At 36.2% G+C, this 16,461-nt stretch overlaps 1 protein-coding gene across 2 annotated transcripts; it reads left to right on the top strand.

Moving 5' to 3' along the window:
- Positions 1 to 126: 126 nt before the first annotated feature.
- Positions 127 to 15,409, top strand: LOC141841045 (RNA polymerase II C-terminal domain phosphatase-like 2). 2 transcript variants are annotated; one of them, XM_074729171.1, is made up of 13 exons: positions 127 to 635; positions 754 to 1,224; positions 1,921 to 2,131; positions 2,584 to 2,741; positions 2,874 to 2,944; positions 3,063 to 3,168; positions 3,254 to 3,343; positions 11,631 to 11,691; positions 12,172 to 12,302; positions 12,381 to 12,434; positions 12,818 to 12,914; positions 14,313 to 14,885; positions 14,964 to 15,409. In XM_074729171.1, the coding sequence occupies exons 1-12, from the start codon at positions 342 to 344 to the stop codon at positions 14,447 to 14,449; spliced, it is 1,881 nt and encodes a 626-aa protein (XP_074585272.1). In that variant the 5' UTR covers positions 127 to 341; the 3' UTR covers positions 14,450 to 14,885; positions 14,964 to 15,409. The 2 variants fall into 2 exon arrangements, with proteins under 2 accessions (XP_074585272.1, XP_074585271.1); XM_074729170.1 differs by lacking the exons at positions 11,631 to 11,691; positions 12,172 to 12,302; positions 12,381 to 12,434; ... (1 more) ...; positions 14,313 to 14,885; positions 14,964 to 15,409 and adding exons at positions 4,259 to 5,084; positions 5,175 to 5,299.
- Positions 15,410 to 16,461: the final 1,052 nt, after the last annotated feature.

Raw genomic sequence — 16,461 nt, 5'->3', positions numbered from 1 at the left:
CAACTTCGCATTTATATATGTTTTGTTTTGAATTCAAGAAACTCTTATCGATAATTTTTTGTGTGATTTATTTGCAAGAAAGAAGCAAGGCGTCGTACTCAGCGACATAAATCATAGAAGAGAGAGCACCCGAAACGATCGATCGACGGCATAAAAACCGCGTTGCGTTGGGTCGGCGGGCGGCGCAGAACGCTGTCGCGAACAAACCCTAGTTTAGTTTTTTTTAATCTCAGTCTGTTCTTGGTACGGCTGCCGGCCATCGTCCTGCCCCATCGATAACGCGTTCTGGTGCCGCTTCCGATCGGTCTGCCTGAGCTCGCTCGGTGATCGCCATCGGCGGGATGACGAATCGTCGGGCGGGGATTAGCTGCAAGGTGTACCATGGGGATGTTTTCCTTGGAGACGCGGAAGCTTTTCCGACGATCAACAGTAGCGGCGGCAAGGCCCAACCCTTGCCCTTCCCCAGCAGCAACGAGATTCGCATCGATCACCTCTCGCCTCCCAGCGAGCGCTGCCCTCCCCTCTCCGTCCTCCAAACCATCAACCCTTTCTTCGTCCGCTGCAAGGTCCAAGCCAAGTCGGTCGCTGAACATCCACTCCATCATCTCTACCTGTCCTGCTTCAACGAATTCAGGGTGCGTGCGTGCGTGTTTTCCCTTCTCACTCGTCGTTTTTGTTTGTGCTCCTTCCTCGAGCCGATAATTTCTTTTGGTTCTATTCGGCTTATTAAACTCCCATTGCCTCCTTTTGCAGAGTGCCGTCGTGGTCAGTGGTAACGAAGAGCTGCATCTGGTGGCAATGCCGAGCAAGGTGGAGAAGGTATCCTGCTTTTGGTGCTGTTCGGTTCAGGCTGGGTTATATGCCTCATGTTTGGGCATGCTCAACTTGCGGTGTCTTGCCATTGTATTTGATCTAGATGAGACGCTCATAGTTGCCAACACCATGAGGTCATTCGAGGACAGAATTGAGGCCCTCTCTCGAAAGATAGATGGTGAAAAGGACCCTATTAGGATTTCAGGCATGACAGCTGAACTGAAGCGATATGTTGAGGACAAAGATCTCTTGAAGCAGTATATAGAGATGGATACTGTTACCGACAATCGGAGGTCCATTACTGCTCAGAATGAGGAAGTTCCATCAATACCTGGCGTTCAGGAGAGAATTACTCGGCCTGTCATACGGATGCCAGAAAGAAACATCGTCTTGACTCGGATCAATCCTGAGGTTTGCTTCTGTGCATTTTCTTGTTTTATAATAGATGGGTTGTTCCCTTTTAGGTAGCTCGTTCAATGTTTCACAGTGATTTATCAAAATTTTAGAACAATAAAACAATATTAGTGTGCCCCGCTTCCTGGATGTTCTTTATTTTCCATACTGGTCTGTAGTACTTCAGATCATTTTAATTAATGTCATGGGAGTGGGTTGACCTTTTACTGATACCATATTAGTATTCACTTGCAGATCCTAACTACTAAGAATACCTACCTCATTACAGGTGGATAATAGCCAGTCTTACAATGTTTCTAAGTTCTTTTCTCTACTCAGAATGATATAGTTTCCCTAAAACAATTTCATCGATTGTGTGGATGTTTTACATTCTTTTTATATTCTGTGATTCTTTTTGTTGATTGTCAGACATCATGGAGAATTATCTACCTTTTGAGTTGCAAATTATGAATGTTGAGTTAAAATTTCTTTAGTACTTGAAGATACTGTTAAGGGGAAGTAGGATGTCTCCCTCTAGCTTGATGGTTTTTTTCTCTTTTATTCACTTGTTTTTTTCATTACTTACAAATGCCATTTGATTTCTACATGTGCATTTTTTTCTTCACATTCTTAGAATGTAGACTAGCATTGTAATTTTCCAAAAGTCAATGCAGCCATTTTGTAACATAACCGATCAAATACTTCCTTCAACAGAACCGGGATACTAGTGTTTTTGTAAGGCTAAGGCCTGCATGGGAGGATCTAAGGAGCTACCTAACTGCAAAAGGACGACGACGATTTGAAGTTTTTGTCTGTACAATGGCTGAAAGGGACTATGCTCTGGAGATCTGGAGGCTTCTTGATCCAGATTCCTATTTGATCAGTGCAAAACAACTTATGGATCGCATAGTATGCGCAAAATCAGGCAAGAATCTCATTGCAGATAAAGATAATGATGATGAATTCATGATGATAGCATACAGAAACATATTTTCCATTCTTGTTTGTCAATCTCATACTTTGCCTGTCTTTGCATTTGCATTTAGCAAATTTCTATATAGAAAGTTCTTCTACTGCTAGATTTTTGTTTTCTGATTAATTCTCTTTCATGCAAACTTTTTCTTTAATCAATAATCCAAAGCATAAAGCAGTTGTCTGATTTTAATGTCAACTAAAGATTAGAGTCTCGATTTGAAATTTGGCGCATGACAGGAATTTGGCCCAAAATTCAAATACTAATGCTGATTTACCCATGTAAATTCTGTGATTATACACTATTCTTCAGCATTTAACTCAATATATGTGTAGTTTGAGTATGTTTTTCTCAACTTAATTGTCCTTATTCAAACAAATCTTGCATTTTTTTATACTTGCTAGGTTCGAAGAAATCATTGCAACATGTTTTCCAGGATAATGTGTGCCATCCTAGAATGGCTATGGTGATTGATGACCGATTGCAGGTTTGGGATGACAAGGATCAGCCTCGTGTTCATGTTGTCCCAGCATATACTCCATATTATGCTCCTCAAGCTGAGGTTTTTGCTTATATCTATCTTATTCTCTACGCTCACAGATGAATGTTCGTTATCTTATTTGCTAAACTCAATGCACAGTTGTTCCCTACACATGTAAAAAATTACATATTTACCACAAAATACACTGTGCAGATGGCCAATGCAGTTCCAGTATTATGTGTTGCAAGAAATGTTGCGTGTAATGTTCGAGGTGGCTTTTTCAAGTAAGTAAACATGATGAATTTGCTTTTTTCCTTTATCAACTACACAAAACATAGGATACCAATTTCAGTTATTGCAAACTATTTAACCTTGCCATCATTTTTTTGTTGTCAATGGCAGAGAATTTGATGAAAATCTTCTTCAGAAGATATTTGAACTGAATTATGAGAATGAGATAGTTGAGTTACCTGGTGCTCCTGATGTTAGCTACTATTTAATCTCTGAGGTATTTGTTTCTGAGTTTATTGTATTTTGCAGTAATAGATTGGGAGTTTTGCATACTTGATACTGGTTGTTGGATGAACTCTCAGGATGCCAATAACTTACAAAACAACAATAGAGAAGCTCCTATAGTTGAGGGAATGACTGGTTTGGAAACAGAACATAGATTGAATCAACCGGTACCTTATCTGTTCCCTAACTTTTTTGGCTTTACTATAGTCTGCTTTTTAGGAAAAATCAATTTTTGAAATTGTTTTCTAATTAAATTGGAAATTTTCAGATTTGGATTTTTTTTCTAATGTATATATATATAGATTTGGAAATTGTTTCCTAATCTAATAAAAGAATTGTGATTTATGAAATCGAATTCTTTAATATATATGTGTCTTAAATTAATTTAGGACAACAAATGATATAACTTGTGTCATAATGTATGCCATGTTATATGCATGATTAATATGATTAATGCATGTTATATTGAAATATCATGATTATGCCATGTAGATGCATGTAAATAGTTTTTTTATGTTGCATGTAATTGATGAGACTTAATAGGAAAACTCTTGTTTAAATTTTAAAACTTACACCTTCTATTAATATTGTCTAGAATCAGATTTTAATTTTAAGCATGGGTTGTTGGACTCTCTCCAAGCTCAACTTAAAAATTAAACAGATTCGGACTATCGAGATATGATCTCATGATTAATGGATTGAAACATTGATTTGTTGGACTCTCTCTAAGGTCAGTGTGGATAGGAGTGAAGTTGAGTGATATACATATGATGTATATATGTTAATGAATTAACAACTCGATTTTTATGTAAATATCAATTACTTGATAGCATAATGTGATATATAATTGGTATACTTGATACCAACCATTAGAAATAAGAATGACTTGTTGGACTCTCTAAGGTTGTTCTTATTTATAGTGGATATCAACTCACTTAGAGAAAATTTACCATTTTCCGAATTCAAAGTAAGAGTTTTTGAATTTGATAAGCAAGTGAGACTCTCATTTATGTATGTAAATTGCTTGCATTACATGATAATAAATTCATCTCTCTTATATATGCTTAATTGTGTATTTCTAGGTTGATAGAATCAGCATGACTTCTTTGAATTTGCACTCGATTTTAAACACTAATAAACTGACTGGATCGAACTTCTTGGACTGGCTTCAAAATCTGAGAGTTGTTCTTGAAATTGAAAAGATAGCCTATGTCTTGGATGAGCCTCTTTCTCCGAGACTACTTGATGATGCAACATTAGACCAAATGTTGGCCTATCAGAAGCATACGACTGATTCTGAACTTGCCAGTTGTATCATGCTGGCCTCAATGTCCCCTGAGTTGCAAAAACAACATGAATATATGGATGCTTATACGATTATTTACCATCTTCGTGAGCTTTTTGATAAGCAAGCTAAATCCGAAAGATTCGAGATCACCAAGCTTCTTTTTCACTCAAAGATGCAGGAGGGGTCATCTGCAGTACAGTTTGTACTGAAGATGAATGGCTTGATTGAGCGGTTGGCATCACTTGGACTTATCATGGATCATGAATTAAGTATTGACTTAATTCTACATAGTTTGCCTGATAGCTATTCGCAGTTTGTGATGAATTATCATATGAACCATCTTAAATCTACGATTCCAGAGTTGATCAATATGCTCAAGACAGTGGAGTTATCTGTTAAAAAAGAACAGAAAGTTGTGATGATGATTGACACTTCGAAGAAAGATTCTAAGAAGAGAAAATCGAAAGCTCAAGCTAAGGGAAAGAAAAAGATCAAGAAAGAAGAACCGACATCAAAGGGAGCGTGTCACCACTGTGGCAAGGTGGGACATTGGTTAAGAAACTGCAAGATTTATCTTGAGTCTTTGAAAAAGAAGACATCCGATGCTCCATCTACTTCAGGTATCTTCGTTATTGATTGTCATACAATTTTCCTCTGGCACTTGGGTATTAGATACTGGGTGTGACTCACATATATATAATGACATGCAGGGGCTAAGGAATAGTAGAAGACTCGTCAAGGGAGATTCAAATTTGCGAGTTGGCAATGGAGCAAATATTGTAGTCAAAGTCATTGGAACGTATACGTTGAAATTTTGTAGTGGACTTTTCTTAGAACTAGATAATTGTTATTATGTTCCTTTTTAACAAAGAACATTATTTTTATTTCTTGTTTAAATAGAAAAGTTATCATTTGACTTTTAATAATAATTATTGTTATATAACTTTGAATGAAGTTCTTTAAGAAACTGGAACATTATGCAGTGGTATCTATACGTTAGATATATCCAATGACATATTCAATATCGAACTGAGTAACAAGCGTACTTGAAGAGACAATCGATTCCTCACAGATGGTTGTGGGGCCGACCGTGTGGAGTCGCTGGGGTGACGGATTCCACCTTTTTGTAGAAATTGAAGAGACGATCGATTAACTTCCTATATGTGACATTGTCGCCTTGGCTATATAAGTAAGAAACCCATGTCTGAATTACACAAGTGTGGAATTCTGGATACATTTAAATTGGATTCATTTGATACATGCAATTCATGCTTAAAAGGCAAGATGACTAAGTTATCTTTTAAGGAAAAAGGTGAATGAGAGGACACTTTAGCCCTTATACATACTGATGTATGTGGATCCATGTTGACACATGCATGAGGAGATTATAACTACTTCATCACCTTCATCGATGATCACTCACGATATGAGTATGTGTATCTATTGAGATACAAGTCTGAAGCTTTTGAAAAATTCAAATAATTTAGGGACAATGGAATATTGTTTCAATGGACTCCGTCTTATACATCACAGCATAATGTGGTGTCAGAAAGGCGAAATCAAATCTTGTTGGGCATGATTATGTCAATGATGAATCATGCCTAATTTCTTTTGGGGTTATGCACTTGAGAGAGCTATTTATTTGCTAAAAAGAGTCTCTACTAAAGTAGTTTCTGCCACTCCATATGAGATATAGAATAGTAAAAAATCTTATTTACCTTATTTGAAGATATAAGATTGTTCTGCTTATGTGAAAAGGACTGTTATTAGACAAAATTGATGCTAAATCTGATAAGTATCTATTTATTAGATACTCTAAGGAAACTAGAGATTACCAATTCTTTCATCCCTTGGAACAAAAAGTGTTTGTTTCAAGACATACTGTATTTCTAAAGAAAGAGTTTCTCTTACAAGAAAATAGTGGGAGTGAGATTGAGCTAAGGTAGTTCAAGAAACTCTAATAAACACACAAGAGACGCCTAATATAGACCCGCTTCTTGTTACTCTTACGGATGAGATAATAATTGAACCTGTGGATACACTACCACTTCGTAAATCTAGTAGGACACGTCTAATTTCGAGAGATATAAATTTCTCATAAGTGAATCGAGAGACGTATTGCTTATTAAGGATGAGGAGCCTACTAATTATGAAGAAGTTCTGAAAAGTTCAGAAAGAGACTCATGGCTAAAAGCCATGTAATCGAAAATGAATTTCATATGTGAAAATCAAGTTTGGAACTTAGTGGATATCCTCCCGAAGGGATAACTTCTATAGGGTGTAAATGAGTTTTCAAGAAGAAAGTCGACATGGATGGTAATTTGATTACTCACAAAGCAAGACTGGTGGCAAAAGACTATCGGCAAAAATATGGTATTGACTATGATGAGATATTTTCACCATTGGCTATACTTAAGTCCATTCAGATACTCCTAGTCATAGCGGCTCATTATAATTATGAGATATGAGAAATGGATGTGAAAACAACGTTCCTTAATGGAAATTTATTTAAAGATGTATATATGATACAACCTGAAAGATTCATATTTATTAATAAAAATAAAATATTCAAGTTTCAATGGTTCATTTATCGACTAAATCAAACATCAAGGACTTTGAATATTCATTTTGATGAGGTAATCAAAGAGTTTGATTTTTCATAAAATCCAGATGAATCCTGCGTGTACACGAAGGTTAGTGGAAGTGCAATTGTATGCCTAATATTATATGTTGATGATATATTACTTATAAGAAATGATATGTCAGTTCTACAGTCTGTTAAAGGTTGGTCGCTAAAAACATTCTTTATGAAAGAAATGGGAGAAGCAATCTATATCTTTGGGATTAAGATCTATAGAGATAGATTGAAAAGGATGCATGACCTTTCGTATTCTACATACATTGATAAAATACTAAAACGATTTAGCATGGAAGAATTTAAGAAAGGTTTCATTTCCATAAGACATGTGATTTATCTTTCGAAGTCTATGTGTCCGCGCACACAAGACGAGAGGATTCATATAAGCCAAATCTCATCTGTGTCAGTTATAAAATCAATTATGTACGCTATGTTATGTACGAGACTCGATATATCATACGCTCTGAGTGTCACAAGCAGATACCAGTCGAATTCGGGCACGGATCATTAGGTAGCTGTCAAGGCGATCCTTAAGTACTTGAGAGGAACTAAGATTCGTTCTTGGTATATGGAGGGGGTGATATGATTATGCGTGGGTATACTGATGTCAATTTTCAGACAGACATGGATGATTCCAAGTCCCAGTCCAGATACATATTTATTCTAAATGGAGGTGCAATAAGTTGGAAGAGTTCCAAGCAACAAACCGTTGTTGATTTTACCACTGAGACAGAATACATTGATCGGAAGTAGCAAAGGAAGCGGTTTGAACCAAGAAGTTCGTTACTAAACTTGATGTGGTTCCAAGCATTGTTGAAGCAATACTAGTTTACTGCAACAACAATGGCACCATTACTCAGGCTAAGGAATCAAGGTCTAATCAACGATCCAAACATGTGCTCCGCCATTATCACTTGATCAGGAATATTATTGATAGGAAAGAAATACAAATTGAGAAAATTTCCACCAAAAGGAATCTAGTAGATCCCTTGACAAAGTCTCTACCTCAAAGTAAGTTTAAAAGTCATGTAGAGTTCTATGGTATTGGATACCATGACGATTGACATTAGGCCAAGTGGAAAATGTTATATTTGAGAAATGTCCTAAGGCAATCACCTTAGATATCGTATCATTTATTGGACAAATAAAATCACTATTTAAGTATACATTCTTTATATATTTGATTTGATCTTAAACTCAATTACTGATGTCCATAATACAATGCATAACATGAAAGAAATTGTGATTGAATCACTATTAGTAGTATTCTCTACATGTGTAATTATGTACATATTGAAATGTTCCCTAGTTGATAAATTGATGAGATTTGATATTATCAATTCTGTGAAACTTACATATGTTTGACTCTTTGGTTTTATCAAGCAGCCGATCCTCATTGGCTGAAAATATTGGGATGTTGAGAGTTAACATATGGATGTTGGTTAACGGTAACTAGTTCATCGGAAGTGACCTGTCATAAGATTTCATGTGGTTCTATGAATATCTATGAAGATCTCATATCAGCTTGAGTATAAATTTCCATCGACTTGAGATATTCAAGTCATCTTAGTCATGAAGACTTATACTTTGACATCTTAAGCAAATGTCTCTACGGAAGTGTGGACTCAGAATGATTGGGTATAAGCTGAAGTGTTCGAAGGAGTTTGAGTAGTCAACAGAGGATTCACCACTCCCTTAATTAGGAGACGTATACCCTATGACCACTTGTTAGAATTGTTACTCATAAGTCTTTGCCCAAAGTAGAAACACATCAAGAGGATGGTCTTCTTGGACAGTTGTTTTGAGTAATTGGAATTTGCAGAGCAAGAAACTACAGCTTGGGCTAGGTGTGATTGTAGGGATCTATATGCACGAAAAACTGATTAAACCGCATATAACGCAGCGGAAAACAGGATCCCTCCAGAAGATCCATGCGAAAAACATACTCGTTTGACGATTCTACCTACTAGAATCGAGATTACCTTTGATGCGAGCCCTTCGCAATCTCGACAGCAACTCTTGCCTTCAAAGGTTCACGGATCTCAGCACGATCAGTGTGTTCGGGTCTCCACGGTATCCACACGAACACTGAGATGGAGAAGAACCAAACTGTGGTGCTAGCCACAAATCAAGGTTTGGCCAAGGTGGTAGAAGAGAAGAGGAAAAGGGAGATCAAGAGTATCAAGAAGATCCTTCATCAAGAGCCTCTCACCCCTTTTTATATCTCACCATGGGATATGAAGAGTTTTTGGCTTTTAGTGATTTAAGGAATTAATATTTTATTAACTCACATGCATCTCATGCATGAAGATCTTTCTCCTCTTTTAATGAAGATCATGCATCTCATGCATGATAATCTTTCTCTTCTTTTAAGGAAGATCATGCATCTCATGCATGATAATCTTTTGATGAATTTGAATTGGCTTGTGTGACTTGAGTCCAACTCGAGTCTCACACAATCTGAGTTGACTTGAGTCCAACTCAATCCGAATTGATACTAAGAGCTAATTCTAACAGTGATGTAGTCAGTCTAATGGGGACTGACACATAGATCATGTCCCGAATTAAGCGAGTATAAGATGCGTGAAAGAAATATAAGCACGATCAACTATAGTTGTTGAAAGGTTCAGAAGTAGTTCTGGAATCAACTGTGATTAATTGGGGGTCATGATGTACTACTAGGTGTTACTTATTATGATCCGTAATTAATGATTATGGACGACCAACATAAATCGAGAACTTATAAAGTCAGACGCACTACGAGTTTTTCCAAGAGATATAAAACGAGTTTGAGAATTGAATTCTTAAATCGAGAGAGATTGAGTCTATTTGGACTAGACGAAGGACAAATATAGAAGATATTTTATTGGAAAGGAAGCGACGTTTTTTGAAGACAAAATAGACCCTATTTGGTTTAATTATAAATTAAATCGGTTTGGTTTTAATTAAAGGTGGTTTGATTTTGAACAATCCAGTTTTGTTGTGAACCAAATTTGAGGCTAATGGATTGGAATTTAGTTTAATAGATTTTGTTATTTTTTTTAACAAAAAATATATGTTAAACATCTATATATATAACTCTTATGAAGAGTTATTTACAGAGATTAAAACCCTAATTGTTAGGTTTTAAATCAATCTCAAAACTCTTCTCCTTTCCCCTTGCCGCTTCCTAACAAGTTGCTTCTCTTCTTGTTGCCACCGCCACCTTGCTTGGCATTCTTGTTGCCACCGGCTATTGAGGGACTTCCAAGGCTCACCATCGATCCTTTATCCCCTTAGGATTAGTACCTCCCAAAGGCCGCCATTCCGAAGCCAACGGAAGCTACAACCAATGGTGGAAGCAAGAAACACGAGGAGAAACAACGGTTGTTGCTCCATCGAAAGGTATCGTTTCTTCCTTTCATTTTGGCTTTTGTTTCGGGGCAATTGTTGTCGATGGAACAACCACGCCATATAAGTTCGTTGCTCTTTCTTAACAACGAACTATATGACCTTCGAACGGTGGTGTGATCCCCTCCGTTCAATCTGATTCGTATCGCCGGGTTACTTCGAGCCACCGGATACGGAATTAGACCATAGGTACTCTCTCGGATCGTTTGTCCCTTCGACTAATATCGAAGCAGAGACATGACACATGACTTAGGGAAGTCTCGAGGAGATCTTGACGTGGATACTAGAGGCAACCTTATTCAAGGTTGTTAGTTGATGTCGTTTCCGCTTCGCGTCATTCAAAAGGTATAAAGTTGTTTATGTCTTATTTACGATTATGTTGCATACGTGTGTTTTCTTGGATAAGTTTTTATGTAGTTAGTGAGAAAATTATTTATTACGCTTTCGCTGCTGTGTTTTGTGAAATATAAAATTTAAAATTACACGTGTAGAAATCTAACAACGAGAAGAAGAGAAGGAGTCTTCTCATCACGTTCTAAGGGAGAACAAACAGGATGGAGGAGAAGGGTGTTAGACAGTATTAAAAGACGAGAGGGACAACTGGCTATTCCTCGCCAAACCAAGCTAAAACTATAAGTCAATTCCTAAACCTAGCTTTCTATTGAACCAACCTGGTTTATCTTGGGTTTAATCTTGGTTTTTCTCAATCACAACCAATTTCACTCAGATTCAAGCCCACCGTGAACCCAATTTTCGCTCAAATAATCCTAACCACAACCTCAGAGCCTAACAAACCTCGATTGAAACCACTAACAAGCCTAATTACAGCAAAATTAGCCCCTAAAACATAACTACTCAGCATTGAATAAATTGATTCAATCTTCAATTCCACCATTAATCCTTGATTAACTCATCTAATCCACGATAACCCTAATTAAAATTTGAGGTTTAGCACTTCAAACACAGTTGATGTGCACAACATACCATGTGCTTGGATCTGATGGTTATCCTAAGATATCTCAAGTAGGGAATTATTATTTGTATTGTTACTAGGTGGCTAAGTGATTTTGGATTTGAACATTCTTGTTATATGTCCCTATTGTGCATGATATTCAAAACTCAAAATTTTCTGATATAGGCATATGCAATTGATGAACGACAAGCAAAACCTCAAACACAGTTGAATCACCTTTCTACAGGTAACTTGTCTGCGTTTTAATTTCCTTGTTTTAAAATGAATGCTCATCAAGATTTATACTTTTTCAATATTTATCATGGGAACTGTAAGCAAATGAGATTTCACACAAGAGATTATTTATTTCCCTCACTATGCTACCTTTGCATCCATCAATATGCGTGCAATGGTTGAGACAACCAAGATATGACTAAACAGTGTTCCAAGGAAAAAGTTCAAAAGGAAAGATGCTTAGGGTAAGAGTGTAGGATTATCCCTGGTTAAGATCTGACCTTGGATATTTTTTTGTAGGTGCGGAAGAGCACCTTTTATTTAGGAAATTAGCTCCAATTTGAATATATTGAGTGGATAAATAATTACATGTCTTTATAAGTTTGCATTGAATTGTAAAGCTATATGAAGTATTACTACAGGATAATGACCCCTCCGAGATATGATGTGTTTCTTTCTTTCTTTCTTTTCACATGATTTATTTTTGATATAGATGATGAGATGCCGGTAAATATAGCTTCTGCAAGCAACAAAAAATTCAGTGTGGAAGGACAGTCAAACTTGCTTGTCTCTTCAGTATTTGTTTCTGTACTGCAAGAGATCGGCAGACGATGTGACTCAAAGGTAGTTATTTCATTATATGATCTGTAGAGCATTTTGACTTTTATGATAATTATTTTTCTGCACTTGTTTAATGAATAGATTGAGTTCAAGTTCACTAATGGGAATACAAAGGAGTTGCCCCATTTGGTTGAGGTGAGTATCATTTTCCCATCCTGTTACCTAAACATTTTTGGTGCAGGATATTTTGCTCAGTAAACATCAGATTCACTTATCACTTTTCAGGGATGAAGTTAAAACTCTGTGCATTCATTTTTTTGTCATTTTGATATCCTTTTATTGGATAGAGCTTGCCATTGATTGATATAGCACTGTTTATGCATGTTGGTTTGTGAAGCTTGTGGCTAGAATAGAACACCTATTTTTTTCTTGTCAATTTTAACTGGAGCTTACAACAGATGTCCTTTTTCTTTTAGTTAATTCAATTTGTTTTTAAATTTCTTCAATTTGTCTACTTTAGTCAAGTAGGATGCATACTTTAATCCTTATATTAGTTTGATTTGTGATGATTGTTGTAGGTTTTATTTAGTAGTGAAAGAATTGGAACAGGGATGGGAAGGACACCGAAAGAGGCTCAATCACAAGCTGCTGAGAATGCACTGCGTAATCTAGAAAGTAAGAACCACTTTCTACATAACACATGAAATATGCTAGTGAATTTCAGCCTTGCACTTTTGTGCCTCAACTATTTTCTCTCTTTATATATTAAATTTTCTAGATGTTGGGTGGTAATTAATCGGAGATACCACCTATAACCACTAGTTTAGAAGACACCTTGCTTGCCAATTTTATTGAGTATTTAAACTCTCAAAGGATCTGTTGTACTTTGATTGTCCACTTGATTGTCTTGTTTATTCTGAACTTGTTGCTTGGTCCATTTCACAACCATCATTTATCTAGTAGGCTGATCATATGGTGGTTAAGCAAAGCCTTTGGCTGTCACCTTCAGTTGGTTAATTTTTGCTTGTTGTTTGTGTGAATATAAGCAGGCACAATTTTCAACTGAAGGGCCTAAGTCATACATGGATTGGCATGACATTAGATTCAACAGTTAGAAAAGGGTTTTGTTTATTACTTAAAAGGAAGTTAAGACAATATATTATATATGCATTTTTACCACTATCTTGCTCTAATTGAGATCTACTCAACTTATAATATTTAAAGCTACATATCATCACTAAGATATAGACTGGTGTTGCTCACATTATTATGATTAGATCACAACTTATGATATTTAAAACTAACTATAATCAGTAAGGTATGGGCTAGTGTTCCTCACATTATTATGATTTATGCAAGTACAAGTTGATTCAAAATGAAATAGGTTAGGAATGAGTGCATGTCCATGGGTCTCTTAATAATTAATTTTGCAACTTCTATTTCTGTGCCACAGTTCGCAAAGGGTAATATGTGCATCTGCTATGTGAGGAGGCAGGATTCTCATCATTGAGTATGAATATAACTAGACCATGTTCATGTAGGTTTCTAAGAGTTTTCATGGCTTGAAGTAAATTTCAGAGTCTTCCTCAAATTGTCTACATGGATTCACTTGCCCGGTGTCACCTTGCCTTGGTTCATCTTGGTTACCAGTGATAATATTGATAAAACAATGTTTTAAGCTCAGTTTTGGTTATAAAGATAAGTTACAGTTGTATTTTTCTATGGAATTAAATCACTGAAATAAAATAGAAATAGTTGGACCAGGTTTACTTGTAGTATTTCAATGTTTGGTGCGTACTTTTACATCCATCTGCTTGCAAAATATACAACCACGTGTACCAATTGGTATTGTTGAAAACATAGTATCAGAAATTCAGAATTATTAAATACTTATCACTTGTCTTGTACGTGTAAGATCTGTAGATTTAAATATACAATTCAATTGCCTGCTACTACCTCACGTAGTTGAAATACATGCAACCATTAATTTCTTTAGTGCTGATGCTGCATTTTATTATTTCAGAGAACTCCTAACCTTTTTCATTGTTTTTTTCCCCGTTGGTGAATCTATAGGAGATTTTGTATCGTTTATTGAACCTCTTACTGGTGGCATGGGAACTGAAATTAATAAGAATGTACGTGGGAATGAGAATGGCTTCTTAAAGGAGAATTGCAACTCTCAGGATAATTCAGATAAGAAAGAGAACTGACTTGCTGCCAGTGCAACACAGAATACGAACCTTTTGCTTTTAGATTCAGTAGTTCAACATTTTTTGTAGGCAAGATGCCCACTGGTGGTTTTGATGCAAAATTCTTGTTACCTAGTGCAAAAATGTTCAGACAATGACGATATGGTGCAAGTTATTATAGCCTGGGGGACCATATCCACTTAACTCCCCTGGAGTTGATTTATTTGGGAAACTAAAGCATTATATATTTCCAAAGTCCTCCAGAGATGCGGCCTGGCCATTACCTCTGAGAAGTTATTTTTTTTAATCACTGGCTGGTGCACATCTATATGCCTGTGAGTTTATTTCAAAGCCCACTTTTACTGCAAATTTTGACCACTTGGTAGGCTCTGCACACTGGCAATCAAAGGTCCTATCAGAGTTTTTGTACATCCTAACAAAAAAGTCCTGTTCTTAGGTAAGAAAAATTTCCTGTTATGTATAAAAGTTTGATTTCCTCATTGGAATGATATTTGTGTTCAAACTTGTTTAACAGTTTATCAAGGGCATAATTACCAACATTGATCAAAGAAAGAAAACTAATTACATAGACCTGAAGCTTCACCTGATCACTCTGGCACTGAAGCGACCAGCCACGGTTGTAAATCTTCCCCTTTTTTCTTATTTGCTATGATTACTGGTGCTCGTGTAAAGAAGAACCGTTGTTGGTGCTCCTACTTCACGAGGAACAGAATTGCAGTGTCGACATCTCTACCAGATCCAAATCTCTTTTGGAACCACCAGAACTTAACCATCCATCTCGGTACAACTCACGTCATTTTCTGCTGCTCCATTTAGGCGATGACTTCTGGAACTGCAGCTTTCCATAGTTTAGTGAATTGCTGCTCCAGGTGATGCAATATCAGGCATCAGCATGCGTTCCATCACTTCATATTGATTGAAGATAAGATCGTTGTAGAAACAGGATTAGAAATCCTACTTCAAACTTAAATCCCACACCAGCATCAATATTCTTTTTTTTTTAAATAATCGTACCATTCATATCTCCGTCCATATTATTATGCATCCATAGTTCTTCGTAGTCCAATTTCATGCGCCCATGCACTGCAGTTACGTGATTACATATTTACTACATATACCTCCTTTAATTAATCCCGTCGACTTTCAGTTACTCCTCTTTTAATTTATTAGATATTAATTAACATCCTTTAATTGCGTTCTTTTCCCTAATACATGACCTTTTAATTTTCAATTAGCTCTAATTGAACATCAATATATATAATCGGTGGATGACGAAGGGTAACGTAGGTCGATCGTGAACCTGCCTCTCCAGCTTTCGGAAGTCTGGTCGCTTAAATTTAATTAATAGATAAGAAATGGGACTATACACATTGAATTTAATTTTTAAAATTTTACAATATTCTGTTAATCTCATTTGATTATTAATTTAGATACAATGTCGATTATAGAGCTTGATCTATATTTTGCTAATTAATATATATATACACACACTGTCTTCCCTAGTAAGACGGCTATATCTAAAGAGCATTTTTCATCATGGATTATACCGAACATCTAACTAACTGTAATATTTGTTGTTCAACTTATAACTTAAAATACTATAAGTTACGGTTGTGAGGTGAGTCATTTCCAATAACATTTCTCTCATTTCCTATTCCTCCACCATTATTCTATCTCTATTTGTCTTTAACTAATCAATATCATCTTAAAGAGATCACACCGTGCACTTCATGCATGCTTAGTCTCAGATATAGAAACCCTAGTTCACGTTTAATATCGAATCACAATTCTGGCGCGGAAGACCAGACAATACAATTGGAAGCAGAACGACGAGGAGTAATCCCTAGCTCCAACTGTTTTTGTCCTCGTCCAAACTCGTAATCAGAACGAACACGCACATCCACGTCTTGTCTGACCAAGTAAACCATATCTAGAACTGCATGCAAGAAACTCCACACTTGGTATTTTCTTTTTCCCCATCTTTCTAATGTAATCATTAATTACACTAATTA

The sequence above is a fragment of the Curcuma longa genome, chromosome 11 (assembly GCF_044706935.1).
Source record: "Curcuma longa cultivar G26 ecotype Majalengka, Jawa Barat chromosome 11, ITB_CL_G26_1.1, whole genome shotgun sequence".
Lineage (NCBI taxonomy): Eukaryota > Viridiplantae > Streptophyta > Magnoliopsida > Zingiberales > Zingiberaceae > Curcuma > Curcuma longa.
Note: the sequence above shows the minus strand (reverse complement) of the source record. Positions and strands in the feature narration are given on the sequence as shown.